General features: G+C 42.3%; 1 protein-coding gene across 2 annotated transcripts in view; it reads right to left on the reverse strand.

The window, feature by feature from the left end:
* Positions 1-27,211, reverse strand: part of LOC109913390 (transcriptional repressor CTCF-like) — a 92,005-nt gene that overhangs the window by 25,215 nt on the left and 39,579 nt on the right. For both annotated transcript variants that reach the window (XM_048608363.1, XM_048608362.1), the window contains exons 7-9: positions 17,725-17,885; positions 14,773-14,955; positions 8,643-8,775 (exon numbers count right to left, since the gene is read on the reverse strand). In XM_048608363.1, coding sequence (XP_048464320.1) covers positions 8,643-8,775; positions 14,773-14,955; positions 17,725-17,885 — 477 coding nt within the window. The remainder of the gene's footprint in view (positions 1-8,642; positions 8,776-14,772; positions 14,956-17,724; positions 17,886-27,211) is intronic.

The raw sequence follows: 27,211 nt of genomic DNA on the forward strand, positions 1-27,211 counted from the left end.
GTCCTAGAAATACTGGATACAGTTGATGTCATCTTTCAGATTCTAAAGACTCTGGAACAGTTTCTATGAATTGGAGGGTTGCTCATATAAGACAACTATTTAAAAAGGAGGTAGAGAGAAAACAGAACTGTAGATCAGTTAGCTACTACATTGAGAATAGGGAAAATGCCAAATTATTATAAAAGATTTCATAGCAAGGCACTTGGAAAACAATGATAGGATTGGGCAGATTCAGCATGGATTTACGAAAGGGAAACCATGCTTGACAAATCTATTGAAATTTTTCAAGAATGTAACTAGTTTAGCTGATAAGGAGGAACCAGTGGATGTGGTTTACTTGGTCTTTCACAAGACATTCCCACGTAAGAGATTAGCATGAAAAATTAAAGCACATGGGACTGGAGGTAGTATTGGTACAGAACATGCTTGCAGACAGGAAACAAAGAGTAGAAATAAACAGGTCATTTTCTGATTGTCAGCCAGTGACTAGTGGGGTACCAGGGGGATCAGTGCTTGGACCCAGCTATTTACAATGCAGATTAATGATTTAGGTGAAGAAACGAAAAATGCAATATCTCCAAGTTTTCAAACACACAAAGTTGGGTGGGAGGGTGAGCTGTAAGGAGGATGCAGAGATGCTTCAGTGTGATTTGGACAAGTTGAGTGATTGGGTAAATGCATGGCAGATGAAGTATAATGTGGATAAATGTGAGGTTATCCACTTTGGCAGCAAGAACAGGAAGGTGGATTATTACCTTAATGGTGATAGATTTGGAAAGGAGGAGGTGCAACAGGACATGGGTGTCATAGTACACCAGTTGCTCAAGGTGCAGCAGGTGGTGAAGAAGGCAAATAGTATACTGGCCTTCAAAGAAAGAGGATTTGAATACAGGAACAGGGATGTCTTGCTGCAATAGTACAGGGCCTTGGTGAGACCACACCCCGAAACGTCAGCCTTCCTGCTCCTCTGATGCTGCTTGGCCTGCTGTATTCATCCAGCTCTACACCTTGTTATCTCTGGAATATTGTGTGCAGTTTTAGTCTCCTTATCTGAAGGTAAAAGGTAAAGTCACCATAGTCCTACCAGACCATGGGAATGTTCTCTCATCAGAGAGAGAGAGAGCACGCACTGGTGATAGTTTAATCTGATGGTCATCACGCCCCAGGTGAGGGGAAAGGTTGAGAAGGAGAATCCTCCATGGTAACCTCAACTGGTGTAGGAATTGAACCCATACTATTTGCAGCACTCTACATCACTAGCCAACTGAGCTTACTAACACTCTCCTTATCTGAGAAAGGATGTTCTGGCTATGGAGGGAGTGCAAAGAAGGTTTGCCAGACTGACTCCTGGGCTGGAAGTCTGATCTATGAAAACAAACTGGATTGGTTAATATTACATTGACTGGAGTTTAGAAGAATGAAGGAGGAATGTCAGAAATCTATAAACTTCCATCAAGACTAGATAGGGTAAATGCAGGAAAGATCTTCCAGATAACCAGGGAGTCCAGAACCAGGGGTCACAGTCTAAGGATTTGGTGTAGGCAATTTAGAACTGAGATGAGAAGATGTTTTTCATCCAAAGAGTGGTGAGCCTGTGGAATTCTCTACCATGAAAAACAGTTGAGGCCAAAACATTGAATTTTTTCAAGACAGATACAGTTCTTGGGCTAAACACATCAACGGGTATGGGGCAAAAGTGGGAATGGTGACGAAACAGGATGATCAGCTATGATCATGTTGAATGGTGGAGCAGGCTCGGATGGTCTACTGTTATGGACCAGACCAAACCCCCTCAAAATGTTCAGAAGATAGTCTAGACCCTAACATTTTCTTATTTTTAAGGTAAGTGTAAGGTGTTGCATTACAGATGCAATTCGATTGGTCAAGCTATTGGATTTAAAGCAAAACACACTTTATTCATCCACTACAGTTAAAATACAACAAAAGAACTAAGGAATTGGAATAATTTAACTCTATTGGAAAACTTAATGGTATAATAAATACAGTAACTATTACTAATTAACTGTTCCAATATAGTAACATCCCATAAACACACTGTTGGCGAAAGGCAAATTCAGAAACAGATTGTCTCACATGCAGCTTCCACAGCAGGCAGAGAATGCCCAACTTTTGGCTGTAACTTAGAGAGCGACAAAAAATAGCTTCTACCTCTTCAAGACCCCAACAGCAACTGCTTAAAACTAAAACTAAAATCCCTGGTTCTGTGGGTGGGAGCTTGACCATATCCATTCAGGCTGCTTCTACTGTTCTAGATTTAAGAAAACCCCAGGACTTCACAAGTTGATTATCTTCTCAAAGACTGCTCAACACCTGTCTAGACCTCGTAAAAGTACTGTATAGTCACACTACCCTTATTCCTATTTTCTATGTTTCAGATCTCCACCAGCTCAGGAGCTATCTCTTCATTCTCTGCAGTCAAAGCCATTTTAATGTTAAGAAAGCCAGCTTATCATTGCTTCAGTGGTTGTTGTAGGCTTCATTGTCAATTGATAAGTAAACCAGCCATATTGTGCCTCCTGCAAACCAGTAGAAGCATTTGGAAAATATGTCAAGAAGAAATCTTCTGATCAGCAGAGACCAACTCAACAGATCTTGTGGTATTTTTACCATTGCATACGTCTGTCAGTGTATGTGTTTATAAGGGGGAATTAGAGTTTTAAGTTTTAATGTTATATGTCAATGGTTTATAATTGTTTACCTGTAGCTAGACTCCAATTAGTTGTAATAAATAGCAGATAAACAGGGCCTGAAAAATCAGGCAAATTGGGAAATTTTGGGCACCTGTTTTAAAATCTTTAACTCTTGTGATGAGTCCAAGAAAAGGTGGGCTTAATTTCCAGGCTGTTAGTCCATTACGTTTGTAACAAACGAATAAAGCAAAATTAAGAAATATTTACAAGTGAATTTAATAAACACAGTGATTAGACCTGTGTTAGCTTTGTGTGGTAGAACTTCTTAATTTTTCTTTTTCATCATTTCTACACCTTGGTGCTGCTCCAATATCCACGGCTGAAATGGAGGCAGTCTGCTGACTGCTACGCTCCGAGAGATGATCTTGGTGGTTGTCCTTTGGTGATCCGAGGCTTAAAGGGCTCTTGCCTACTGTGGATTTCCTGCTCAGGTGTACTCTCCTCAGCATGATCTGCTGGAGGCAATGGCATCACTGGAGTGGAGGTAGACTGGAAGGGCTCTGGGATGAATCACTAGCCTCACTCCTTTCTCCTTGTTGGTATGTAACGGCACCTCTATTCTCTTTGAGGAGAAAGGACACTTGGAGAGAGGTCAAGGTGTCTTACTGCCATCTTGTTTAGCCATTGCTGCATGCAACTATGGATAGAGTGAGGCAATGAAGGTACACACATATCTAGCAGCTACTGGATACTCTGCTTGGGACTCAAAGGTGGTTACAATCCTTTCCATGGTGCGAGCCAAGTGCTTTCATGCCATAACTATGACTCCTCTACGTTTCATTCAAGGTATCACATTGCCTCTGACATCTCTGCGAGATGTTCTTCTGACTGACTCTGTATCCCCAACAGTTCTCTTATGGTTGAATCATCTGTTTGCTGTTTGCACGGCATGCAACATGGGCCAATCTCTAGCAATCCTCTGAAAGTGAGAGACGTTGACGCTCACATCTCCTTCAGCTGTGGGAACATGTCTTATGATGCACTCACCAGATTGTGCCCATCGTGTCTTCCACAAATTCAATCCACACATTCTATCTGATGCTGAGGACTTCTTGCACAATTGCTGCATGATGCTGTTATGCACAGCGCTTTGCAGTAACTACACAGTGCTACTTATTGTGGTGGAGCACAAAAATCCTTTATCCACTTTTGGCATTAGATCCAGGTTTTGTATTGAGCTCCTTATCCACTAACCACTATGATTTCCATCCAAGTTACCTTTGTGTTATAGTACTATGCATTTAAGAGAAATTTGTTCTGAGCTGTTTCTGTTGCAGAGAGGTGTTGCCACAGTGATGCCTGAATGTCTGCTTCAGAAGCAGCGGGTAAACAGTATTGATCTCCCCAAGTGTTTCTTTCTTACATAAAAGAAGAATGAGTAGGTGGAGTCAGGCTCACTGTGATGAAGGGTTTTAGTTTAGCTACCAATTGGAGTTTCGGAGTTGGCTGTTCAAGCTGATAGATATAGCTCTCTCTCTGCTGCAGTAAAAGCTTCAGCTCTCTCTCTGTTGCTACATTGTTTTTTTCAGTGTTCCTTTCACCTGGACTGGAAGGGAGTTAGCACATGAGGAAAATCTTTTTGGCTGATTTTGCCTTTGCCAAAGGTATGTTTATGGGATGCTGCTATATTGGAACAATTGATGATTGGTAGTTAAATAATATTTTATTAAATATTTCAATTGAGTTAAATTTATGCCAATTCTTCTTATTTTGTTTGTATTTTAACTGTGTTGTAAGAATAAAGTGTGTTTTGCTTAAAGCCTAGTGGTGGACCAAGTGACTTACATCTGAAACACAACATCTTACACCTGCCTTTTACTAAAATAGAAAGCTAGGGTCATAGAGCCAAAGAGCTGTACAGCATAGAAACAAACCCTTCAGTCCAACACGTCCATGCCAACCAGATATTTTAAATAAGTCTAGTCCCATATGCCAGCATTTGGCCCATATCTTTCTAAATCTTTTCTATTCATATACCCATCCAGATGCCTTTTACATGTAGTAATTGTACTAGATTCCAACACTTCCTCTGGCAGTTCATTCCATACACTCACCGCCCTGTGCGTGAAAAAGTTGCCTCGTTTAAATCTTTCTCCTCTCATCCTAAACCTATATCCCCTGGCTTTGGACTCCCCTACCCTGGGGAAAAGACCTTGTCTATTCACCCTATCCATGCCCCTCATGATTTTATAATGCCCCTCAGCCTCTGACACTCCAGAAAAAATAGCCCAGGCCTATTCAGCCTCTCCCTATAGCTCAAACCCTCCAACCCTGATATAATCCTTGTTAAGTTTTTTCTGACCCTTTCAAGTTTCACAACATACATCCTATAGCAGGGAGACCAGAATTGCACACTGTTCCAGAAGATGCCTAACTAATGTCCTATACAGTCACAACATTACCTCCCAACTCCTATACTCAATGCACTGACCAATAAAGGCAAGCATATCAAACACCGTCTTCACTATCCTGTTTGCCTGCGATTCTACTTTCACGGAAATATGAACCTGCATACTAAGGTCTCTTTGTTCAGCAACACTTCCCAGGACCTTACCATTAGTGTATAGATCCTGTCCTGATTTGCCTTTCCAAAATGAAGCACCTTACTTTTATCTAAATTAAATTCCAAATGCCACTCCTCAACCCACTGACCCATCTGATCAAGATCCCACTGTACTCTGAGGTAACCTTCTTCACTGTCCACTACACCACCAATTTTGGTGTCATCTTACTGACCACACCTTCTATGTTCACATCCAAATCATTTATGTAAATGATGAAAAGCAGGGGACCCAGCACCGATCCTTGTGGCACACAGCTAGTCACAGGCCTCTAGTCTGAAAAGCAACCCTCCACCTTTGAGCCAGTTCTGTATCCAAAAGGCTAGTTCTCCCTGTATTCCATGTAATCCAATCTTGCTGACCAATATACTATGTGGAACCTTGTTAAACGCCTTACTGAAGTCCATATAGATCACGTCCACCACCTTTCCCTCATCAATTCTCTTCGTCACTTCTGCAAAAAACCCAATCAAGTTACTGAACTACAATTTTCCATGCGCAAAGCCATGTTGACTATCCCTAATCAGTCCTTGCCTTTCCAAATATATGTAAATCCTGTCCCTCAGGATCCCCTCCAACAACTTGCCCACCACTGAAATTAGGCTCATGGTCCATAGTTCCTTGGCTTTTCCTTACCACCTTTCTTAAATAGTGGTACCATGTTAGCCAACCTCCAGTCTTTGGCACCTCACCAACAGCTATCGATGATACAAATATCTCAGCAACTGGCTCAGCAATCACTTCCCTAGCTTCCAACAGAGTTCTAGGGTACGCCTGATCAGGTCCCGGGGATTTATGCGTTTTAAGACGTCCAGCACCACCTCCTCTGTATTATGGACATTTTTCAATATGTCACTATTTATTTCCCCATGTTCTCTACTTTCCATATCCTTCTCCACAGTAAACACTGATGCAAAATACTTCTTTAGTACCTACTCCATCTCTTACAGTTCAACACATAGGCAGCCTTGCTGATCTTTAACGGGCCCTATTCTCTCCCTAGTTACTCTTTGGTCATTGATGTCTTTGTAGAATCCTCTGGATTCTCCTTAACTCTATTTGCCAAAGCAATCCTATGTCCCATTTTTGCCCTCCTGATTTCCCTCTTATGTATACTCGTACTGCCTTTACATTCTTCTAGGGATTCACTTGATCTCTGCTGTCTATACCTGACATATGCTTCCTTCTTATTCTTGACCAAAACATCAATGACTCTTGACATTCAGTTCACCACATCTACTAGCCTTGCCCTTCACCCTAACAGGAACATAGTGTCATTGGACTCTCATTCTCTCATTTTTGAAGGCTTCTCATTTTCCAGCCATCCCTTTAGCTGCAAACATGTGCCCCCAATCAACTTTTCAAAGTTCTTGCCTAATACCGTCAAAACTGGCCTACTTCTGATTTGGAACTTTAACTTTTAGATCGAGTCTATCATTTTCCATAACTATTTTAAAATTAATAGAATTATGATCACTTCCCCCAAAATATTCCCAACTGACACCTGTCACCTGCCCTGCCTTATTTCGCAAGAGTAGGTCAAATTTCACACCTTCTCTAGTAGGTACATCCACATACTGAATCAGAAAATTTTCTTGTACACACTTAACAAATACCTCTCCATCCAAGCTCTTAACAGTACAGCAGCCTCAGTCTATGTTTGGAAAATTAAAATCCCCAACCATAACCACCCCATTATTCTGACAGATAACTGAAATCTCCTTAGAACTTTGTGTCTCACTTTTCTGTTGACTATTGTGGGGTCTGTAGTACAATCCCAATAAGGTAAACATCCCTTTCTTATTTCTCAGTTCCACCTAAATAACTTCCCTGGGCATATTCCCAGGAATATCCTCCTTAAGTACAGCCGTAATGTCATCCCTAATCAAAATCATCACTCCCCCTCCTCTCTTGCCTCCCTCTCTATCCTTCCTATAGCATCTATACCCTGGAACATTAAGCTGCCAGTCCTGTCCATCTTGAGCCACGTGTCTGTTATCGCTATGGTATCCCAGTCCAATGTTCCCATCCATGCCCTGAGTTCACCTGCCTTACCCATTAGGCCTCTTGCATTGAAATAAATGCAGTTTAATTTAATAGTCCTACCTCGTTCTTTACTTTGTTCCTGCCTGCCCTGACTGTTTGACTTGCATCTTTTCCCAAATGCACCAGTCTCAGATTGATCTCTTTCCTCACTATCTCCCTAGGTAACCAACATCATCCCCATCCTCCACAACTAGTTTAAATCCTCCTGAGCAGCTCTAGCAAATCTCTCCATCAGTAAATTAGTGTCCATCCAATTCGGATACAATTCGTCCTTCTTATAGAGGTCACTTCTACCATAGAAGAGATTCCAATGATGCAAAAATGTGAATCCTTCTCACCTGCACCAGCTCCTCAGCCACGCATTCATCTGCTCTGTCCTCCTATTCCTACCCTCACTAACTTGTGGAACCGGGAGTAATCCAGATATTATTACCTTTAAGGACCTCCTGGATAAATATATGAAAAGGAAGAGAACAGACAGATGCGGATCCTGTAATTGAAGTCTTTTTTAATATGGAAGGGCAAAATGTGTCAGCGCAGGCTTGGAGGGGCGAAGGGCTTACTCCTATGTTGTATTGTTCTTTGCTCTTTGAATTCCTGCCTGCCTAGGCTATCTCCTTGCTATATGGTGAGAGGATTTGGTTGGTCCATAATATTTGCCAGACTGGAAAGCCTCCTTCCCTGGAAAACAGTGATAATCTCACCTTTCTCAGACAACCTCAGAAAGAATTTGCAGGGAGGCATCACTGAACCCACAGGTTTTTTTGGGGGGTGTGGTGGCTTTGGGGATGGTGTGGTGGTGTCACTCATCACCTCCTCTGAGATATGGTGGTAGCAGCAGCTGAGCTTATTTAGGGGAGAAAATCAGAAGGCTGTACTTGCCAGACTGACTACGCCGTCATGTAAGGAATGAATGCCTATCCAGGTGTCCTTTCAATATGGTGGTTTGACCTTAGTACCTAGGAGGTAACAATGGGTATCGACTTCTTGCGTGCCTCTGCTGCATAATTCACCACAACTCTTGGCCATGATTAGCTAATTGTTTGCTGTTGTGTGGTTACATGTAGCCAGCCTTCCTGCCACTGGCCAAGAAAGTTACTCTATTCCTGTATCATTGCCAATGACTTCACTGTTATTGGAAGATATTTGCCTGTGATATTATTGAAACATTAAATCATAGGACTTTTATCAATGGTAGATCATAAATATCAGAAGTTTGCCACGGTTGGCAATGTAAAATGAATATTATTTTACTTTGATGATTAATTATATTAACACAACAACTTCAAATGATGCTTTTGGTTCAAGATTTAACAAAATATACCTCCTTTTGCTTCAGCATTGTGTTTGTACTCCAATTTATTCTTCTTGATCCTCCTTTTCTTTGGCATAAACATTGCACTTCCATCTTGTATTGTCACATTGCCACATCTCTCAGCATGCCTTTTCATGACATTCTCATAAAGGAAAATAGATTTGTTCAAATCACACAGTCAATTGTTCTTCACTTCCACTGTCATCCCCAATCAGGAAATTAAATAGAAAACAAATTATACAATGGAATAGTGAGCAAAGCAGGAAGGGCAGGAGTTGTACATTTGAAGCTGGATGATTCGAACAATACTGTTTACAAGATGTTTAAATTGCTCACCAATCACCTGAACTAAGATCAAGGGGGTAGAAATTCATCTTGAGCAACAGCAATTAGCCAGCAAGCTCCAGACACGAAGGCATCTAAGGATTAGATTCTTAACCATGTCATGTCAGTGAACACAAGTGAGATATTTTTAACATAATTTGGGTTTCACTGTCCTTACCTGAAGCATGTTGCTTTCTCGATTGTCCATGTTTATTTACAGTCAAGGACCAGCAAAGGTTTAGAACTGGGATCAGTATGCACTGATGCAGAGATTTTGCCAAGACTGGAAGAGGCTGCAATATTTTTGACTGACCTAATTATGCTTGTATTTGGAAAAAGGCTGAGATTTGCAGAAATTATTCAATTCAGGGGAAACATCAATGGTTTAAATTAAATACAGAATGCTCTACATAAGGTACAACAGCTGTAGGATGGTATCTTGTAAAATAGATGATAAATGCATTGGCCTGTTGACAGTTAAGGCTATGGATTGCTTAGCAAGAAGTATTAGAAAAATCATAAATTAAGCAAAACTAACCAACAAACCTACTTTAAAAGCTGTAGTTTGATATCAGGTCAAAATCTGGAGAAGTTCCACATACAATTAATGCAGAAAAACAAGAATTTCTCCTGTTTGTAACAACTCAGAAGCTTCTGAATTGTCTTGTAGTCCTAGGGCCATAAAATGTGCGTGACCAGGAAATAGAACTGATAGAAACTTTGAAAGCGTAGTCAATAGCTTGTGGAGCAAAAATTATCGCAGGTGTTAAATCATATACTCATCAAAATAAGTGCTAAATATAGCAGTTCAAAGAATTCGATGTCTCACTGAACAATTGCAGCTGAAGATTGGCTTTGATAGGTGTAGTGACTGGAACCAGGTGGACCTTGTTAACTACAAGGTCCTTGATTGTGGCTGGCTATCCAATATAAACAGGAGATTCTCTTGCTGCCTTTAGGAAGAGGTGGGCATTGGGGGGGCGCTTTATCTCTCCCTCCAACTCTATTTTGATTTAATCCCTACCCTCCCCCTTCACTTATTTTTCCAAGTAAGTATTGTCCCTATTGGGCCTTGCTTGTTACTGGTTCCCTGGCCACATGGGTGATTTTCCTGGTGGTGGAAAAAATGTATGAACAGGGGATTTAGAGTCTCCTTAGTTCAGGGGACTGATTCCAAGCTGGCTGGCTACAGCCAGTGTACTGTGAACAAATAAATAAAGGGTAACTTGGTGATGGGATACTGGCCTCTGTGCAGTTATTTCACTGGGAATGGGACTTTTTTTTCCGAGCTAATGACATTGGGGTAGATGTAAAGCAACGAGTAATCCTTCTGACTGCTCGCGGATGTGTGGCATTTTTGATTATAAGGGGCTTAACTTTCCCAGAGGTACCAGACACTAAAACCTTCCAAGAGCTGATGGAGTTGATTAAGGATTATTACAACCCCAAACCTCCTCTAATTTTGAGACTCTATTGGTTTTACTTGGCTGTCTGAGAACCGGGGCAATCCTTATCAGGAGTTTTGACCATGTTAAAATGACTGATAGCTTTTGGGTTAACACTAAATGAGATGCTGAGAGATTGTTTGATATGTGGGATTAATGGCATAACCATGCAGAAGTGCCTACCAGCTGGAGCCCAACTGGACTTCAAACAGACACTACAATTGGCTTTTTCATTAGAAAATGCAGCAAGTGGAGCATGGGAACTACAAGGCATCCCAATGGAAGTGGATACCCTCACTCCTCCGGCCGAGCTTGGGGAACACTACTTGAGTGCAGCTTTATGCAGGGCATATCCTGAGCAGAGGGACCCGAGGACAGCCCACAGCAGAACCCCACAACAAAGTTGCGCCATGGCCAAGCGGCTAAGAGTTCTTCAGGCCTATATGCAGACTTGAGACAGCAAAGGAGTCACACAAGACTTGACCTGAGTAAGAAAAGTCATTGGCTGGTACCCAGAAGAGTGCACACACTGAAGTTCCCTGACATGTGGGTTGGAACAATTAAATTGCTTAGCAACGTCTAAATCGGAGCCAATTAAAATTAATGTTTGGTTAAATGGTCACCCAGTTCCCAACCCTTATGTTTGTGTAAGACCTCAGCCAGACTGAGAACGTACACTGGGGAACTGTTGCAGATTAAGGGTACGATTTCGGTTCCAATAAGAAGCAGTTGGTGCAGTTACCACTGATGATAGCAAGAGGTTCGAGCCCAAGCCTATTGGGGCAGAACTGGTTGAGAAAGATTCATCTAGATTGGTTCCACATTTTTCGATTAGAAAATGGCTGCCTTGGTGAAGTCTTAGTGAAGTACCCAGGACTATTTCAGGAAGAGCTTGGGACGATCAAAGAGACCAAAGCCACTTTACAAATTGGCCAGGAAGCAATTCCATGATTTAGCAAGGCTCGCCTGGTGCCATGTGCCTTGTGGGGAAAAGTAGAGGCGGAAATCAGGAGGCTGGAGAGCGAAGGAATCATCAAACCAATGCAGTTTGCAGAATGGGCAGCACTGGTTGTAGTGATTATGAAGTCCAACGGCTTAGTTCGCCTTCGTGGGGATTTTAAGCAAACAGGAAACCGCTTCTCGCAGCTGGATAAATATCCAATCCCTCACGTAGAGGACTTGTACACAAAGTTGGCAGAGGCACTGTCCTTTCCAAAGCAGGACATGAGCCATGTCTACCCGCAATTGTGACTGGATGAGAAGTACACCATAATTAACATCCATAAAGGTTTATACCAATATATAAGTCTGCCATCTGGGATATTATCAGCCTGTGCCATTTTCCAGCTGACAATGGAGAACATTTTACAAGGGCTGCCCCCAGGTTGTCATTTGTCTAGATGCCAATAACTGGGAATACTAATAAACAGCACTTGGAGAACTTGGACATGGTGTTTAAACATTTCTCCCAGGCGGGCGTACACCTTAAACGGGAGAAATGTGTGTTCCAGGCAACCCAAGTGACCTACTTGGGTTACAGAGTTGGCAAAACTGGGTTACACCTGTTGAAAGATACAGTGAGGGCGATCAAAGGAGCCTCGACTCCCCCGTCTGTACCGAAGCTTAGTTATTACAGAAAATCCATACGTAACCTGGTCTCTATCTTGGCACCCTTACACCTGCAACTGAAAAAAGGTCAGTCTTGGAAATGGTGTGTAGCCAAGAAGTGGCCTTTAGGAAAGTGGGCTATTGTCATCTAAGGTGTTGGCCCACAATGATCTGAAGCGAGAGGTAGTGCTGACATGTGAGGCCCCTCTGTACGCAGTATCAGGGTAGTATTAGCTCACTGGGCCCAAAAGAGAGGAAAACCCAATTGCGTATGCTTTCTGGACTTTGGCTGATACTGAACGCAAATACGCCCAGATGGAGAAGGAAAGTTTGGCGGTCATCTTTGGTGTGAGCAAGTTCCACCAGTACCTTTACAGATGGGAATTTGTCGTATCAATGGATCACAAACACCTGCTAAGGCTATTGAAAGAAGAGAAGGCAGTGCTGCCCATAGCTTCCGGCAGAATTCAGCATTGGGCCCTTATTCCCAGTGGGTACAAGTTAGAACACCATCCAAGAAACCAAGTGGCTAATAAGTATGCCCTGAGCTGCCTTCCACTGGCAGATACTCCACCGGTGGTGCCTCCCCTCGAACAGTCCTTGGTTTTAAACTCCCTGGACATCCTTCCGGTCATCGAAGACAATATCTGACTGTGGACACAAAATTTATCTTGTCTGAGCAAAACTGAAACCTTTCTGGACCCAGTGAGACCAGATCAGCGTAGAGGACAGCACATTACTTTGGGGAGCAAGAGTGATGGTCCCAAGTAAAGGTCACCACCAGTTACTGACCAAACTCCATTAAGGTCATCCAGGGGTTTCCAAGATGAAGATGCTAGCAAGAAGAGGCTGGATACTAACATAGCATTAGTGGGGCAGAGCCCAGAGTGCCAACAAGAACAAAAATTGCCACCAGCGGCGGCCCCATATTCATGGGAATGGCCAGGTAAACCCTGGAGTCAGTTACATGTTGACTATGCCAGTCCTTTCATGAGCTCAATGTTCCTGGTCATTGTGGACGCCCATTCAAAGTGATTGGACATGCATAAAGTCCATCCGGCAAACTCAGGGATGACAATTGAGAAGCTGTGAGCATCGTTTGCGACACACAGACTCCCAGCAGTATTGGTTACAGGCAATGGGATGTAATTTACCAGCAGGGAATTTAAGTATTTCCTGAAGTCGAATCGCATTCAGCAGATAAGGACAGCTCCATACCTTCCATTGCCAATGGTTGGTGGAAAGGCAAGCTTAAAGAAGCAGCCTACAGTGTCACTCAATACCAAACCGTCCCAGTTAGCATTCGATTATAGGACCACCCCACATGCAACAACAGGGTTGGCTCCAGCAGAGTTGCTAATGGGGAGAAGACTCCGCACCAGGTTAAACCTGATATTCTCAGACCTGTGGGAGAGGGTGAAATGGCAGCAGGAATGCCAATACCAGCCACAAGCATCCTCTAAGCAAGAGAGACAATTTAATTCAGGAGACGAAGTTTGGAGCCAGAACCATGGAAATGGCCCTGTATAGGTACAAGGCGAGGTGGATGCGAGGTCAGGTCCCTTGACTTACAAAGTTCGGGGAAGTGAGGTGATCCTGAACAAACATGTGGATCACCTGAAAGCTGTTAACTCGCAAACAGAGCAGAAGCAAAACATACCTCGCCCCTCAGAACAGCCATAAGGTCTGTCAGAAACCACAGGTTCTCACCCTCCATCTAGTGTCAGGAAAACTTCAGAGTCCAAGATGGATGCAGTGTCGACACCATTGCAGCCGGAAGGAGAGGAGGAAACACTCTCGAGATGCTCCAGATACAAGAGTTGGGCTACGGTCCGGAACACACCCATGTCAGAGTCCAAATCAGACAAACCGGACCTAGGGCAAAAATGTCGCAGAAAAAGCTACAAGAGAAAGACCAGGCCTACATCCCCAGACTGAGAGACGGGAGGGATGTAGTATTTGGCAGCAGGTGGATCTTGTTGACCACATGTTCCTTGATTGGGGTTGTTAACCTTGGGCCAATCAGGAAGCCCTTGCCGACTAATATAAACAGGGGATTTAGCCTCTCCTTGCTTCAGGGGATTGATTCCAAGCTGGCTAGCTACAGCTGGTTTACTGTGCACAAGTAAATAAAGGATGACTTGGTGATGGGATACTGGGCTCTGTGTTCAATTGAACAGTATGATCTTGTCAACAAAACTTATCTGGGAAAGAAAGGGTTAAATAACAATGTGAAAAGTTAGTCACTGTCCCCTCAAAATAACCTGGTCAGCTGCTTGAAGGTAAAACTGGTGGAAGGCTGATTGCTCACTAGATGGTTGCACATATTATTTCTCATTATGTATTTGTTACTAACAGGTATATTGCTAATTGATGCACACAATTGAGTTATTGTATTGTTCAAATCTAGTGAAGATATTAGTATTTAATCCATATTTTGAGTATTGCCTCATTATTTCTCATGTCTGAACAGTGGAATAACCTACCAGGGATAGAAAGTTACATGTTACAAGAACTACAGATCCAGCCATTCTTCTCCTTGAATCAATGGAATTGATAATCAAGAGCCTAGTGTCTACCTTTGTAGCTCTGCACTTAGACAAACTGGCAGTATTGTGTTCTCAGTTCAACTTATGCTCACTTTGGATGGGGAAGTAGTACAGATCATTGTTTGGTTGTCACCCCTTAGATGTGAGTGTGCTGCAGGTTGTCTGCTATGACAGGACTTAAACTGTATTGCAAATGAAAAAACAAGCAGGTACCTTGCGAGTAAAGCTCTTACAACACTGGGAGCAAATGTATGCCTCTGGGATGAAACTTGGATCGTGATGCTTCTTGAAATGCAAGTCCAGAAGCTGCTTCTGTCTGAACTGCTTATCACACTGGGAGCAGCTGAATGGCTTTTCTCCGGTGTGGATACGTTTATGCATTATCATGTGACGTTTCTGTGCATAATATCAAAATGGTTTAGGAGAAATAAAACAAATTGTTGGAAATGTTGAACAAAATGTAAATTATTGGAATACTTAACAACAGGTCAAGTACATTGGTTAGAGACCTTCATTTTGCCCAGGTAACAACCCACTTCAAGGTAATGCATTGTTAACACAACCGTTAAGATGTGTCAAAATCTGCTAGATGTTCCCTTATGCTTTTAATTCTTCAAGGACACCTGAACAGGCCCAGGTTTGATTTCATTGATGGTTATCAAACATTTGAGTTACATAAATTTTCATTAGGTAAAAAGGTTATGATAAAGATTTTTTCACAGATGATTGATTGGGCAGGATGAATAGTTAGAAACAAGTCATCAATTTCAACCAATCGCTCAGTGAAAAGCAAAGTTTTCTTTATGCAGAGTTGTTGCAGTTCACCAGCATACACAGAATAAGCTGAATGTTGCCTCCTTCTGCTTTGCAAAGTTTTAATTTTAAGAATGAACAGACCAGGTGGACAAAAGGAAACCTGCAGATGCGATGCACCTTGATTTCCAAAAGGCATTTGCTTAGCTGCCATATCAAAGGTTGCTAAATAAAGTAAGAGATCAAGGCACAAAATGTAACATATTAGCATAGCTACCTAACAGGAGGGAGAGGATTAAGTTGATAATTTTCAGGTTGGTAAGGTGTGACTAGTGGGGTGCCATTGGGATCAGTGTTGACAGCTCAACTATTTACAATCTTTATTTAGCAACTTTTGATATGGCAGCTAAGCAAATCTGTATGGGGTCCCCAGTTTATGAACATCTAAATTATGAATGCTTATACTTACAAGCATGATCCCAATTAGGGGTGTAATTTTAAACATCCAACATACAAACATTTCCTGTACTTAAGAACAGTTGCTTCATATCGTCCTGCATTGTGTTCCAACTTGCATACTAATTGAGTTGTGAATAAACTCATGAACAGAACCTATTTGCAACTCAAAGATTGCTGGTGTAACCGCCTGGATGCAGGAGTTGACTGTATGGTTGCAAAATTTGCTGATGACACCAAATTAGGTAGGAAAGTAATTGCCAAAAGGAGGCAAACAGCCGATACAGTGATATAATAGCATAAAGATCAAGTAAACATTTTGCAGATGGAATACATGTATAACGTGGGAAAATGTGAACTTGTTCTGGGTGGCTCAGTGGTTAGCACTGCTGCCTCACAGCGCCAGGGACCAGGGTTCAATTCCACCTTCGGGCGACTGTCTGTGTGGAGTTTGCACATTCTCCCCGTGTCTGTGAGGGTTTCCTCCCACAGTCCAAAGATGAGCAGGCTAGCTGGACTGGCCATGCTAAATTGCCCATAGTGTTCGGGGATGTGTAGGTGGGTTATCGGGGGATGGGTCTGGATGGGATGCTGTGTGGACTTGTTGGGCCGAAGGGCCTGTTTCCACACTGTAGGGATTCTATGATTCACTTTGGCAGGGAAAACAGAAAAGAAATAGTGAGAAACTGCAAGACATTGTGGTACAGAAGGATGTGGGTGTCCTGGTACATGAATCTCACACTTTCTGGTGTGCAAGTACTGCAAGTGGAATGTTGCTACTTATTATAGTGGAAATGAAATATAAGTGAGAAGTTTTAGAGCAGCTGTATGGGCCTTTGAGATATCACAGCTGGAGCGCTATAACATGTTTTGGCCTCTTTATTTAAAAAGGATATAATTACATTAGAAGCAATTAAGAGAAGGTCGCTTGGCTTGTTCCTGGAAATTTCTGTTCTGATGGAAATATGTTGAACAGGTCAGGGCTGTTCCCGATGTTGTTTAGAAGAATGAGAGGTGATCTTATTGAAACAAGATTCTTGGGGGACTTGGAAGGGAATTTTCTTTTTGTGGGAAAATCTAGAACTAGGGTATACAATTTAAAGAGGGCTCCCTTATTGATGAAGATGAGGACCATTTTTGAAACAGTCTGTGGAATTCTCTTCCCCAGAGAGCAGTGAAGGCTTTGTCACTGAACTTACTGAATATTGTGTTAAGACAGAATTTTGACAGACAAGAGTTATGGGGACAGATAAAAAAAAATGTTGAGGCCAGAATCAGATCAGCCATGATCAGATTGAATGGCAGAGCAGGCTTGAAGGGTAAAATGTTCAACTGCTGCTCCCAAGTCCCATGGGAACATTATGGCCTAAAGACAGGCCCAATGATCATTTGTGCTTTGATAAATTTTCAAATTTGAAAAATTCAAATTTTAAATTTGGAAGTATCTAAAACCACACTGAACAGGAACAATAACATAACCAAAACAACCAGTGATCTCGATCAGGGCCAGAGCAGTATAAAGCCAGGCCTATGATTCTTGTACAACATATCTGAATTCAACAGTCAAAATCAGAAATGTCTTCCAGTGACTGAGTGTTCTTGGGTGGAGAAAAAACAGCTGTGCTCTTGCTCGTTTTCTCCATCCATCAACCATCTGTAAGAGATGTCTTCGTCGTTGGCAATCATTTGCTAATGAGTGTGATTACCTATCTAGGAAATCAGGTCGGCGGAGAATGGAAACCTCTGCAGTTGAATAATCTGATAGTTTGATCACTTCCATCAAAAAAGGTTCAGATTTATTTTCTGGCTAAACAGGTAGCATTACAAATTGATAACACACGCTGTCACTCCATGGTAACAGAAGCTGAGAATTCAGAAATTGGTTTGGGATGCCAGCACTAAACAAAACATATAAAGTTGGAGTAGACTATACCTTCAAACTCTTCAGCAGTATACCTGTTTACATGCATAATCACACTGGTCACACTTGAAACGTTTCTCATTCCTGTGCGTCTTTTGGTGTTGGATGAGTGCATAGCGTTCATGGAAAGTAGCTTCACAGTAACGACACTTCATGCTCGAGCTTGTGTAGGAATGCTGCTTTCGTAAATGGACACCTTAAATTGCAGATACAAGTGACAATTTTTAAGAAGCTGGTGAAAAATGAAGTTTCAATTAGTTACTTATTACCCTCAGCAATTTTAAAAAGAGACTGGGGTAGATTATGAAAATGAGAAGTAGATGTAAGCTATTCGGCTCCTCAAGGCAACTCTGCCATTCAGTGAGATTATAGTTGAATGAAACTGTGTCCCTAGTTCTAGATTGCCCTCCACAAGGGGAAACAGCAGTATCTCAGTATCGACCCTCTCAAAGCCCTCAGGATCTTACATATCTCATTCTTGTAAACTCCAATGTGACGGGTGAAAGCTGGACTATTATTCATATTATTGCTTTGTTTCATATCTTTGATAAAATGCAGGTGCAATGGAAGAGGCCCATTGCCCAGACTGCCTGTGCACCCAGAAGCCTCTGGCTTCATTCAAGTGCAGCCATTCACATCCCCCATTTTCACCCTACTCCTGTCACACCAGAACAACTCTGCACTTCTTGGGCATTTTCAGATTGGGTTAATGTAGCTAGGATTTGTCTAAATCTGTGCTCTTGAGTCAGGAGCAAAAGTTCAGGCCTTAGTTGCAGTTTTTATTATGAGGTAAATTGAAGGGCAAACAACAAATCATCTAAAATTCAGGAAAGATAAAACAACTGGCATTTAAAGTAGGTGACACGATGCAAGATCACCACTGAAACACACTATATCAAGACTATTTCCACATTATCATTGAAACTGCTTTTCCCTTTTTTCCCAAGAGCAGACTGATGGAACGGTAATTGGTTTGGGTTATATTTGTCCTAATTTGGGTGCACAGGACATACCTGGGCAACTTTGCATTGTTGGGTAGAGGCCAGTAGCTGCAGTGGAACAGGTTTCCTTGCCCATGTTTAACCTTGTGCCATGAGACATCATGGGATCCAGAGCCAATATTGAGAACTGCCAGGGCAGCTCCCCCGATTGTATACACAGTGCCAGCACCTCTGCTCTGTCCTTGGTGCAGGGCATACACAGGGACGGTGATGATGGTGTCTGGGATATTGCCTGTAAATATGACAAGTCTGACTGATGTTTGATTATTTTGTGAGACAGTACTCCCAATTTTGGCACTAGTTCCCAAATGTCAATAAAGAGGAGTTAGCAGGCTGGACAAGGCTATTGTAACCGTTGTCATTTCTGGTGTCTAGGTTGATACAATGTGGTCCATCTAGTTTCATTTCTTTTGTTGAGACTTTGTAGCGATTGATACTACTGAGTGACTTGCTAGGCTATTTCTGAAGGTAGTTAAGAATCAACCACATTGCTGTGGGTCTGGAGTCACATGTAGCCAGACCAGGTGAGGATGGCAGATAACCTTCCCTGAAAGATATTAGTGAACCAGATGAGTTTTTCTGACAAACCATGGTCATCGGTAGATTCTTAATTCTGGATATTTTATGGAATTCAAACTCCACAATCTGCTGTGGTGGGATTCAAACCCAGGTTCATTAGCTGAGTTTCTGGATTAAAGGTTTAGCGATAACACAACTAGGCTATCCCCTCCATCTACTACAGCAGTGTCACTATTTAACCGGGAATAATGCGCTGATAATCATGCCCCACTATTCCAAAAGTCATCACAAAATGTACAAAAATCCCAACGAGACACTAAACTCACCACGCCTGACAGACTCTTACAAAGAACAGAAGTAAACCCCACCAAGTTTCTTCAAAAATAGCAAAAAAAACTCTCTTTTTATTCTAAAACACTTTTAACCTGAAAAGTGAAAAAGAATTGATAATTTACACAACATAAACAATATCTCTTCAACCTAAACAAACTCAAACACGTAAACAAGTTTCCAAATAAAAAAGGCCATAAGGTGTAAAGTATTTTTTCCCTCGTACAATTCTTTTGACTTTTGCAACAATGTGACACTGTCTGTGTGGTGATGGTCATCCTTCAGTTCAATATCTGATCAGGTGAACATAGATTTTTCGTTGTGTGAATTTTTTTGTTTAAAATTCCTTCAGTTTTCTGTCTTTTTCCTCGCATTGAGAGAGAAAGCATTTTGATGGCTTTCTGTCTATAGGCTATGAATGCTTTTCGCTCTGCTGCTCTCGGCACTTACAGATTTGTAACACTACAGCTCAACCGCAAAACTGTTGTAAGGCAGAAGTCAGAAATTTGAAAGTTTCTTGGTCTAGCCAGTCTCAATGATTTCCTTTTTTTTGGCTTTCAGAAAGCAACACTGCATTGCACAACTCAACAATATGTGACACTTGTTTTTCAAGTTTCAAAACGTTTTCAATTATAGCTATCCAACTTCCATTTCAATTTATATTTCTGAAAAATATGGGATCTCTTACAGTAGTGCGTTTTCTCCCTTTAAACCCATCCCTTTCAATTTTCCTTGACACATGGCTCAGGGACTACTAAGCACTATATACAGCTCGTCAATTCAATAGCTCTCACCGACCTCATTGTCCCAAAGTGCCAACCATTCATACTCACTCACTGGCCATCTCACCATCTCTCCTGTTTATGCATCATCATTAACTGACATTCCAATCACTTCCACTGAATCTCTCACTTTGTCGCATTGCAGGATTGAATGGCCCCGATTGTGGTCCAAGACCAGCTGGAAGGCAGCAGGCATCATGCTCCTCCCTCTCTATGAGTTGAAGATTCTCAGATTGGCTGGACAGGAGAATGATGGCTCGTACTGGGCCAATGACAGACCAACCAACGCTTCACTGGGTTATGTAGCATGGCTCTCCCAGTAACAATGGTAATACTGCATTCTTGATCTGCACAAGCCTTTATTCTTTTTAGACAATCAATTACCTCTATTTTCTCATGCAGGCTCCAATGGCAACCAGTCCAATTAATGAGTCAGTGCTGGTGGCCCTCATCTCTACCTGAAGGAAGCCACTGAACCGTCAGAGGATACAGGCAAGTTTTCAGCTCCAACCTCTAGCAGTGAAGCGACTTTTACCTTGGTGGGTCTAATGATCTAGATTAGACATGGGAGCACAGCTTTGTGAGCATATCAATGACACATCTCTACAGCTGGTTGAGAAAGAAACAGTCAAGTTGCTGGAACTCCTAGGTACTAGGCACCTTCTAAGCTCCAGATAGATGATGCTATGGTCTCAACCATTAATAGAATCCCTACAGTGTGGAAACAGGCCCTTCAGCCCAACAAGTCCACACCGACCCTGAGAACATCCCACCCAGACCCATCCCCCTATAACCCACCTAATCTACACATCCCTGAACATTACGGATAATTTAGCATGGCCAATCCACCTAGCCTGCACATCTTTGGACTGTGGGAGGAAACCAGAGCACCTGGAGGAAACCCATGCAGACACGGGGAGAATGTGCAAACTCCACACAGATAGTCACCCGAGGCTGGAATTGAACCTGGGTCCCTGGTGCTGTGAGGCAGCATTGCTAACCACTGAGCCACCGTGCCACCCCAAAAATAAGCGAATTATGATTTTATTAAAATGCTCAGATAGGTATGGGAACTGCATGCAGATTCTTTCAGCGGCAGATGGTAAGCTGAGCCCAACAACATTTTCAGTACTGTACTGGTTCCAGCATGTATGTCTGGCAGTCTCCATGGACAGGGTGGCTATGGGCAGTCAGGGTCAGTAGTTACTACAACTGTGTACAGACCTGCAATGTTTCATTTGAGCCAAATGTGCTCAGTACCAATGGCCAGGCGATAGGGGGACAAAGAACTTCATCTCACTCCAGGGAGCCCTTTTATAGGCAGAGATGCCAGCACAGGAAGTGGAGGCACAGACAGGACTCCCTAGAAGCTTTATCGCAGAATGCTTCATAGGTGCCCAGCCCCTTTATTTCCTATTGCAAAGCCAGCAGAAGTTCAAGCTGAGGTCAGTGACCCTGCAAATGGACGGAAAACTATCAGTAAGCCCTGTCCTACAGGCCAAAGAGCATCAAGGGACAACGACCCAAGTCTTCCAGGCCAACAGAACCAATCATACAGCAAGTCCCCTCCAACTGTGGAAGTCAGGACTGCACTCAGATTTAGTGGGAGGCACAGGAAGAAAAAACCTATCAAGGTCACGTGAGTGGCATGATTGAAACATCACTGTAAATAATTACACATTTGAGAATACATGTTCACTTGCATTGTTAAAATATCTGCTCTAGTGTAATTTTCACTGATGGATGTGGTTAAGTCACACTCACGTGAGAGACAAGCAGCCTCTTCAGAAATTCCAAGGATGAATGAAATTACAGTAGTCAAGCACTGCACATCCCTCACAAGCAACTGACTCCTTGACTGCAGATAGCATCAGTTGTCAGGGAACAGCCATGGCACCGCACTTTTTAATGGGGCCAACACTGAAGCTAAACAGAAAGTGCAGGGATTGTGCTGCAAACCCTTGCACCCATCTTGTGATTGAGAGGACAGAATCAGTGATGACTGCAGAGATTTCTGGAGAGAAGGTTTCACTCTATCTGTTTTTCAAAAAATCACATTACCAATCAAGGCTACAAGATGTACAATCAGCAGTCACAAGTCTCCTCTCCCTCATAGCCCATTGGTCTGAGAAAAGATACACCATGCACTGCCTCTCACAGGTTCAAAGCTGTTCCAACAGAATTCTCAAGCATTTCAGGGTAACTCAGCAGTCTATGCACATTGTGAATTGAAGGATTACCATGAGACCAAAAGATGATTCCTCTCAATTTGCTGGTTATTATGAGGAACTTTTCACAAAACACTCCGTTATAATTTGCTGACTGAAACCTTTACAGCTACCTAATCTGAGTGTCATGTAATGTTAGCTCACTATCTCACCGATCGCTGCATTTTCCCTAATGATCAGTAAGATGTAACGTGTAGACACTCAAAAGTGGAACCAGCCGAAGACATCAAGTGGATAATCAAACAGATAATGAGATATTTATTCACAACAGAAAAGATCAAAGACTGCAAAACTACCGTCTCCGTCTTCTGCACTATGCATGAACCGATTGCCAGATTACCAACAGAATGTGAACAATTAAACAAAGACCAAGCTCAGCATCTGCAGTTCCTACTATCTCATTCATTCTGTCAATGGCTTTCAATGAGATTATCTCTGGCTTCTCAAGTTTGATGATGCATTGCTTTGTCAATGCATTGGTTTTGGATACTTTCGGCCTAAGAAGGTTAATTACTGTTGATCCCCCATTATGTTTCCGTCCAGGACATTTCGGCTCCAGTTGTGAAGCACACAGTAAGCACCAGTGACACGGCAAACCCTTTCTGGGTTATACTGCAAGGCCCTGCTGGAGCAGTCCAAGCTTTGAAACGTCATGTTAAGAATGCTTATGGTCGAGTCTTCTATGGCCTTGGTGCAAGTCTCAGCAGTGCTGTATCCTCACTCTGCATCGACTTGAAGTATTTAAAATGGTGTCAAGAGCCAAGTTTAGGATGTATACCATTTATCGCCTAGCAGCCAATTTTACATTGCTTGGGTTCTTGGAAGGACACTGGAATCCATGAGTTCTCCATCATAAAAGAGTCAAGGCCTTCCAGCTTATCTGGTGCAGACCTCCAAAATTCAGCAACAATGGGAATGGAAGCTTTTTGTCTGTTGATAAACTCTGCAGGTTGGTAATGAGGCATTCTCAAAGCAAATTGGTGCAGTCAATAGCATCCTGCACCTGGGCAAAGCCAGCAATCACTGAGAACCCTACTGCTCAAGCCGCTTTACATTTTTCATAAAGGGCGAAGGATAGACACGATCTGGAGTAAAATGGTATCAGTTACATTCCAATGGATTTGTGGTTTGAAAACTGGGTGATGCCACACAGATCCCCAGCTGCTCCTTGAAATAAGCAAATGCAAGAAAATGCAGTACAGCCGTTAACAACAGTCATCGGGATGGGACCGTCCTTCTGAGCACAAGTCTTCTTCCAGCAGATTACATAGGTTGATGCTCATTGTCCAGATATCCTTAATCAGCGCTTGCAATGTCTGTCAGCAAGTTGAAGAAAATGACAGTGAGGCTTATAAATCTATAGATGTGCCTGGGGTTCAAAGTGTTAAAGGGTTGAAGTGACGTGCGAGCTACTTCGAAAGCAAGCATGGTGATGTGATGAGGTTGGCGGTTTGCCAATCATGGCTGGTGTGGACGATAGGTCAAGGAAGATGATGTCCATTGAGCATACGAAGAAACAGTTGCATGATGGCCAACACAAGTATTCAATGATCAATGGCCAATACAAGCATTCAATCATCTGTAGCCACTGGATATCCCTCTGATTTACATGTTCCGAACTTCCACTGTCTAGTTTCTCAGGGAAAGAGAGAATTTAAGTGATGTATAAATAGGGAGGCTGGTGTATTAATGAGGGGCAAACACATGGCAATTAGGTAATCATCACTCAACAGTGAAATTCTGAAGATGTCAATTAAGGCTTAGGATAAAATCACCAATGCGGTCAACTGTGTTAAATACAGTAGATAAATCAATAATGATGAGAAGGCATAGTTTCCCATGATCATTGTCATATGGATGTCATTCATTTTTGCAGGATGAGGGATTCAGTGCTGTGGCAGGGGCTGGGACCTGACTGGATTGATTCAAACACAAATTCCCAGAAAAAATGGGCACAAATACAAAGGCAACAACATGTTCAAGCATCTTGGAAGTTGAAGATGGGAGATAGTCTGTAAATACAGAAGGTTGGGTTTTTGGAGACAGCTGATGACAGCAGATTTAAAAGGAACGGAAACAGAACCAAGGAAAGAACCAGTTCTAAGGAAGGGTCACTGGGCTCGAAACATTAACTCTGATTTCTCTCCACAGATGCTGCCAGACCTGCTGAGCTTTTCCAGCAATTTTTGTTTTGTTTGTGTTTGAGAACCAAGAAAACAGTCTGCTAACATTATAACTTAAATCAATGAACACAAATGAAGTTTAGAGGAAATAGGGTCAAGGGAACAGAAAGGGCCTCATGCACATGATGAGTTTGGGGATTCCATGAGGGGAAAACAGAAAGAAACAAAAGAAAGATGAGAGTTCAGGCCTATCTTTTTGTCTAGTGGGACAGGAGAAGAGATAAAGACAGCTGATTAGGTCATCTCAATTTTAGTGACAGAGGCCCATGAACTCAACATAGAAGGTACAGGAAGAGGTTTAAGAAGACTGTAAAGTGAAGGTGGTGGTTATATTTGCAGTCCAGGGTGATCCTGAGCAATTTTGATGGAGGACAGAAATGTTACCAAAATGCATCTGCAGCCAATGTCAGGGCCTAGCCTGTTTTGAAAAAGTTCAGCTCATTGTGTGGGAAGCAATCAGAATAGAATAAACTGCACAGAAAAGTGATTGTTTTACAAGGATTACAAAAAAAATGATCCTGCCTAATGGCTAGTAGTAATATAAATACATTGGCTTGAATTTGTACATCTGTGTCGAGAGCAAAATCGGGGCAATTCCTGACTCCATGAACCCACCCGAGAAAAAGTCCCCAAGACCTGTGTCAATTGTCCACCTACAAATGCATCAAGGCTATGCCAAATCACAGCTTTGGCAACAATGTTGGCTTCTCCCAGATTCAAGACACAACAAACTATTGTTACAACATTGTGTAGAATAATCGTGAATTGGAAGACAGGAATCTGGAATTTGTTTATAAAACAATGATAAGGGAGAACAGTACATGGTTCCTTTAAGAGGTAAAATGCTTTTCGAAGCTCAGAGATTTATACAGGAAGAATTAAATGAGGTACAGCCAATTCTGAAATTGAAACTTGTATCAATTGGCTGTGTGATTAGAAACCTTAGGCTTGTTTTGATCTTTTGGCAACTAGCTGGAATCAGCCAATTAATTTAAATCAAGCACTTAGTGATTGAAAACCAATTTAATTTAAATCTGATGGTTCTGACATCCTCCATCCAATGCTATTATAAGAACATTGATAAGTCATCCAAGATGTATAAGGAGAAGGTTTTTGAAAATCAGTGTGAGCTAACTGCCATCTGAGAAATAAGCATCCAGCTCGCACAAGAAATCGCTAAGCAAGCACCATGTATCCATAAAAAGTACCACGTCACTTCTAGCTAACGGTCCTCACAGAAGACTTCACAGAGAAAGATACCCCTGACAGCCAGGTCAGCGGAAGAAAAGCATTTATGACTTGAGAACAGCAGAAGAAAGGCATGTAGACTTTGAGAGACTAAGTTTTAACTTATTTTCTTATTACTTGAGTTTATATAAATGAGACTTGTGTTTATTGGAACTGCATACCAGTAGAATTTAGCTCAGTTAGAGAATAAGTTAATAGTTAAGGGTAATTGTTTGGCTTGTTAGTAATTCTGTTAGTAATTTGTTACTTGTTAGTAATTTGTTCACGGTTGGGGTTAAACAAATAAATTGCTACTTGTTACTTATAAAATGAATATCAAGGATTTTCTTTCATTTAGCCTCCCCTTCTCTGTAACACTATACACACGTCATGCTGTGAGGGCCACATCATAATGGGGTTCCATTCAATCAACATGTAAGTCATCTGCGATCATCAGTTTCAGTTGGACCTTTGCACACAGCAGCCTGGGAGCTGTCATCAATGTCTGTATCATTGAGAACTCTTGTGATTGCTGTGGTTGAGGGTCCAGATGCCTTGCCTTCTGATGAAGGGTCTAGGCCCGAAACGTCAGCCTTTTTGCTCCTATGATGCTGCTTGGCCTGCTGTGTTCATCCAGCTCTGCACCTTGTTGTCTCGGATTCTCCAGCATCTGCAGTTTCTACTATCTCTGCCTTGCAAGGATGGTTATTGGGAGACAAAAGATACCCACTGCGACCATGACTGATGACTCTGCTCTGCAACCCCTTGACTATGGCAGTGTAGGTACAATGCAGTCCATTCTTTGATAACAGCCATGGTGGAGCAGATGATAAGCATGCTGATAATGAGACTCCACAGCTTGAACCAGGATAAAGCGGCATTTCAATACACTCAGAGTGCACTTCATAATCTTAGCATGTTGTTCCCTGCACAACTACAGCAGGAAACAAGGCAAAGCTGATGACCTGGGAGAGCAGGGGCACTTTTCACGGAGGGGGATGAGGACATTAAACAGGAGGTATGTCACCTTGCTCATATGCAGCAATGTCAGGCACTACGAACCAGGCAGAACTTAATGGACAAAAACAAATTTGCCGGAAAAGCTCAGCAGGTCTGGCAGCATTTGTGAAGGAAACAACAGAGTTTACGTTTCGGGTCCGGTGACCCTTCCTTAGAACTGTTCTGAGGAAGGGTCACTGAATCCAAAACGTTAACTCTGTTTTTACCTTCACAGATGCTGTCAGACCTGCTG

Source organism: Rhincodon typus, chromosome 19 (genome assembly GCF_021869965.1).
Source record: "Rhincodon typus isolate 14 chromosome 19, sRhiTyp1.1, whole genome shotgun sequence".
Taxonomy (NCBI): Eukaryota; Metazoa; Chordata; class Chondrichthyes; order Orectolobiformes; family Rhincodontidae; genus Rhincodon; species Rhincodon typus.